Genomic DNA, 3,906 nt, shown 5'->3' with positions numbered 1-3,906 from the left:
GGGTGTTGGCTTCAATTTAGTCTAAGTGAGAAATGTACATGCTTTATGAGGCTCACTGATAAATAACAGAACTTGTTTCTCTGGCCAATAACATCAAAAGCTTATGGTTTTCATATGTTCACTCAATAAACAAAAGTACAAATGTTTATTTCTTACCATAAAATTTGTTGACGATGTAACGAATATAATATACTGTCTTTTTCAGAATTGCTTGAGTTACTCTTACACCAGAATGTTTATCTCCTTTATATACATGTTACACTTGACAACATGTCTACAACAATGTTTAGGAAAAATTTGCTTAGTTTTCTCCTGAGGTAGTTGATTATTCTTGAATCACTTAATTCATACCTGAGTTAGAATAGCTCCCGTAACCATTCCCACAGCCCTGCATTAATTGTGTATATATTATAATATATATATATATATATATATATATATATATATATATATATATATATATATATATATATATATATATATATATATAGCACATGTAGGATAATGAGATTAATCAGAAGACTGTTATATCCTCATCTTTTTATACAAAAAGAATGGAAATTCATGCAGATATATTATGTCATAAACACAAGAGAAAGTCATACACAGTAGGCTTACATTGGTATGTCATTAGGCTATCGATATGAACAAAAGAAATTAAAATTTTACAAATTTTCTTACGTCATCATTATTCAAAAAATAAATAAAGGAAAATCATACATATATACATAGTCATGTCATTACCTATTGGAACAAAAAGAATGGGAAATTATAAAGATACATTGATATCCCTTTTTCTATTAAAACTAAGTAAAAAGAATTTATAAACAGATATGTACATTGTTATGCCATTAAATATTAAAAAAAAGGAAACTCATATGGATATACTGTAGTTATGAAATTGCCTATCTAAAAAATGGAAAACTATAGAAACACTGTTAGGTCTTCAACTTAAAAAAAAAAATAATGTAAAATCATTGATATATATCATCACTGTCAGTGTCATCCTCCCTAATATCAATATCATCACTGTCAGTTTCGTCATCTCCAATGTCAATAACAAAACTTTCAAACATATGCTCTCTAGCAACATCTTTCCTCCTATAATCATCTTCTAATTTCTTAACGTGGTGAAAACATTTCTTCCAGTCTTCTGTTGTAACTTTGTCTATCGCCAGTCTCGTAAGCTGCTCAACAGTTTTCAAAGATTGATTTGCATTAGAGTTATTTTTTCTGATATCCCCCTTTATTTGAGCCCATATAAGTTCTATGGGGTTAAACTGACAATAATATGGTGGCAGTCTGAGCACATCATGACCATTTGCACGGGCTATCTCATCTATCACATACCTCTGTTTTTCTTTGTGACACTTGGCAATCTGCAGCAATTTTGGCTTTGTTGCTGATGGGTCGTGGGTGACGTTATTAGAAGAAAGCCACTGTATGACTTCACTTTTTCTGTTGCTGTGTTGGCACTTTATTTTCTATTTTGCTATGGTAGGGAGCATTGTCCATTATGATTAGAGATCTATCTTCTATATTAGGCAATAGTTGTTCCTTAAACCACTTTAAAAACCTTTCATGGTCCATGGAATCATGGTAGTCCCCTTTGGCACCATTTTTTGACCTAAACAACAATAGCGCATCTTGGACAAACCCCTTCTCACTCCCCGCATGCACCACAATAAATCTTGACCCCTTTCCAGTCTTAAGTTTGGGTCCTATTTCGCCTTCACCCGTTGTCCAACACTGACGTACACATTCATTTTGGTTTATCCAAGTTTCATCCAGGAATACTTCAGGTTTACGTTCAGTTGGACTACAATTCCTATTCTTTTCAATTAACCGTAGGTATTCAGTTCTCGCTGCCACTATATCATCACGTTCCATTAAAATTGTTCTTCCACTCGTCACTTTTTTGTAGCGGAATCCAAGCCCTCTCACAATTTTCCATAACGTTGTTCTTCCACCATTAAACTTTACCGGGTCTTCCTTCACTTTTTCCAGTAGGGCATCTAACGTTGGGAGCTCTCCTCTCTCGTAAAAAGACAAAATCTCCTTCCGAATACACTCATTTTCAAAACTATCCACCTTGTCCTTCACTCGGATCCTCTTCCTGGGATATACAGGTGAAGCGAAGGGGACGTTACCACACTCAGATGACTGTCGCTTGATTTTTTTCACTGTGTTGGTGGGCACTCCTGTAGCTTTGGCGGTCTTCTCAAATACTTCATTTCTTGAGTCTGCTCCCCACTGTGAGCTGAAGTAACGATGAACATTCATTATAATGTTGCGAGCTTGACTTGCAAATCTGGAAACGGTGCGACGAATGGTGCTGTCATCTCGAGACATCTGCTTGAAAAGAAAAAGAAATCTTGCTTAGTTCGTTGCTGTTTATTGCTCCACTGATTATTATTTCATATCACTCAATTAAGTCTCTGATATCTCTTTCGTTTGAAAATATATTCATATAAGAAAATTAGAAAACAATATGATGGATTGAAACCAACCTCATTAAAACTAAGGATGAGCTGAAGAGTGCGAAGTAGGTCCGTAGATTTCAAATTCATTCCTGGACTGAATTTCCCGCCCGCGGCCAGCCTACACCTCTAACGATACCAGATGCATCCATCTGATTATTTACTTTTTTTATCAGATATGTCCAGAAATACGGACATATATGATATTTGAGTAAAAATGTTCGAAAGTCATAATGGGAATTCTATGCAATTATTTATAGAAAATGTAATGACATAATAATTCGGTGAATACATAGTCTCGAAACTGCAAACTTCTCATATCGCCAATTGGCAACTGCCAACACGCGAACGGCTCTAGCTGAGAGGACCAGACCCACGAAATCTTGCGTCTCTCGGCACTACTGTCAAACCGAGTCAAGCACGGATGCAACATAATAAGACATATTCATCATTTTCTCTTTACATATTACACGCATTTAAAATCTGAAAGCACCAGCGTATTCAGGGTGATTTTATTGTTTAATAACACAAGATTTTATTTTATCTTGATCTCATGAATTATGCAAAATCCGATGATGAATAAAAACAGGTATAAAAAATGAAATGTTTCTCCCTTCACTTCTACTCGTTGTAATTCCTTTGTATTTTAACTTATTGATTTCAGGAAAAGATTATTTAATTGTACATTTAATACCGAATCCTTTGGTATGACCAAAACTTTCCTATCTTTTGTAAAACGTGAGATAAATGAAGAAATGTAAACATATTGCTAGTTTTCTAAGCTACAAACGAAAATATGACCCACTGAGCGAGCAGTCTGCCTCCCGCTACCAGCCAATCAGAGGCCGCCAAACAAACGTCTCGTAGGCGCAAGAATCTACCTTAAATGAATCGACTATAGTTTGTAATTTTTGATTGCAATATTCAATGGTGAATTTTATCGACAATTATTTAGTATGGCAATGGGAAACCCTTTATCACCACTACTCTGAAACTTATATATGGAATTCTTTGAAAAACGCTATTTACCTAATATCAGTCATATTCCTTTAAAGTAGTATAGTTATGGTGATAATATTTTAGCTGTTTTGCCTGCTGGTATTGACGTAAATATTTTACTGTTTAATTTAATTAACCAGGTTCCATCAATTATGTTTATTCTAGAATTAGAAAAAGACAATTTCTTCCTTTTCTTAGATGTTTTAATACATAGAAAACCATTACAATACAAATTCAATCGTTATAGAAAACCAACCAACAACTTAATTTATACCCATTTTTGTTAGGGCCATCTTAATATCAAAGAATAATTTTTTTCTTTTATGGTTTTACAAGCAATTGTTAGTCTCCAATATTTCGATCAAGAAATCAAATACATAAGAAAAATATGGACAGATATATGTTATACTTCACATTTTGTTGTGTG

At 33.9% G+C, this 3,906-nt stretch overlaps 1 protein-coding gene across 2 annotated transcripts; it reads right to left on the bottom strand.

The window, feature by feature from the left end:
* Positions 1-753: 753 nt before the first annotated feature.
* Positions 754-2,985, bottom strand: LOC135203507 (uncharacterized). Of its 2 annotated transcripts, none has more exons than XM_064233235.1 (2): positions 2,511-2,985; positions 754-2,355 (listed from the first exon to the last, which is right to left on the bottom strand). In XM_064233235.1, the coding sequence occupies exons 1-2, from the start codon at positions 2,568-2,570 to the stop codon at positions 1,450-1,452; spliced, it is 966 nt and encodes a 321-aa protein (XP_064089305.1). In that variant the 5' UTR covers positions 2,571-2,985; the 3' UTR covers positions 754-1,449. The 2 variants fall into 2 exon arrangements, with proteins under 2 accessions (XP_064089305.1, XP_064089306.1); XM_064233236.1 differs by having other exon boundaries at positions 757-2,352; positions 2,511-2,980.
* Positions 2,986-3,906: the final 921 nt, after the last annotated feature.

Source organism: Macrobrachium nipponense, chromosome 36 (assembly GCF_015104395.2).
Source record: "Macrobrachium nipponense isolate FS-2020 chromosome 36, ASM1510439v2, whole genome shotgun sequence".
Lineage (NCBI taxonomy): Eukaryota > Metazoa > Arthropoda > Malacostraca > Decapoda > Palaemonidae > Macrobrachium > Macrobrachium nipponense.
This window is presented reverse-complemented; position numbering and strand designations above follow the sequence as displayed.

Bases quoted from the DNA above. Each gene is read 5' to 3' on its own strand.
- LOC135203507 (XM_064233235.1), bottom strand. From the start codon at position 2,570: ATGAATTTGAAATCTACGGACCTACTTCGCACTCTTCAGCTCATCCTT. The intron at 2,356-2,510 runs GTTGGTTTCAAT...TTTCTTTTCAAG, and splicing joins TCATCCTTAGTTTTAATGAG to CAGATGTCTCGAGATGACAG.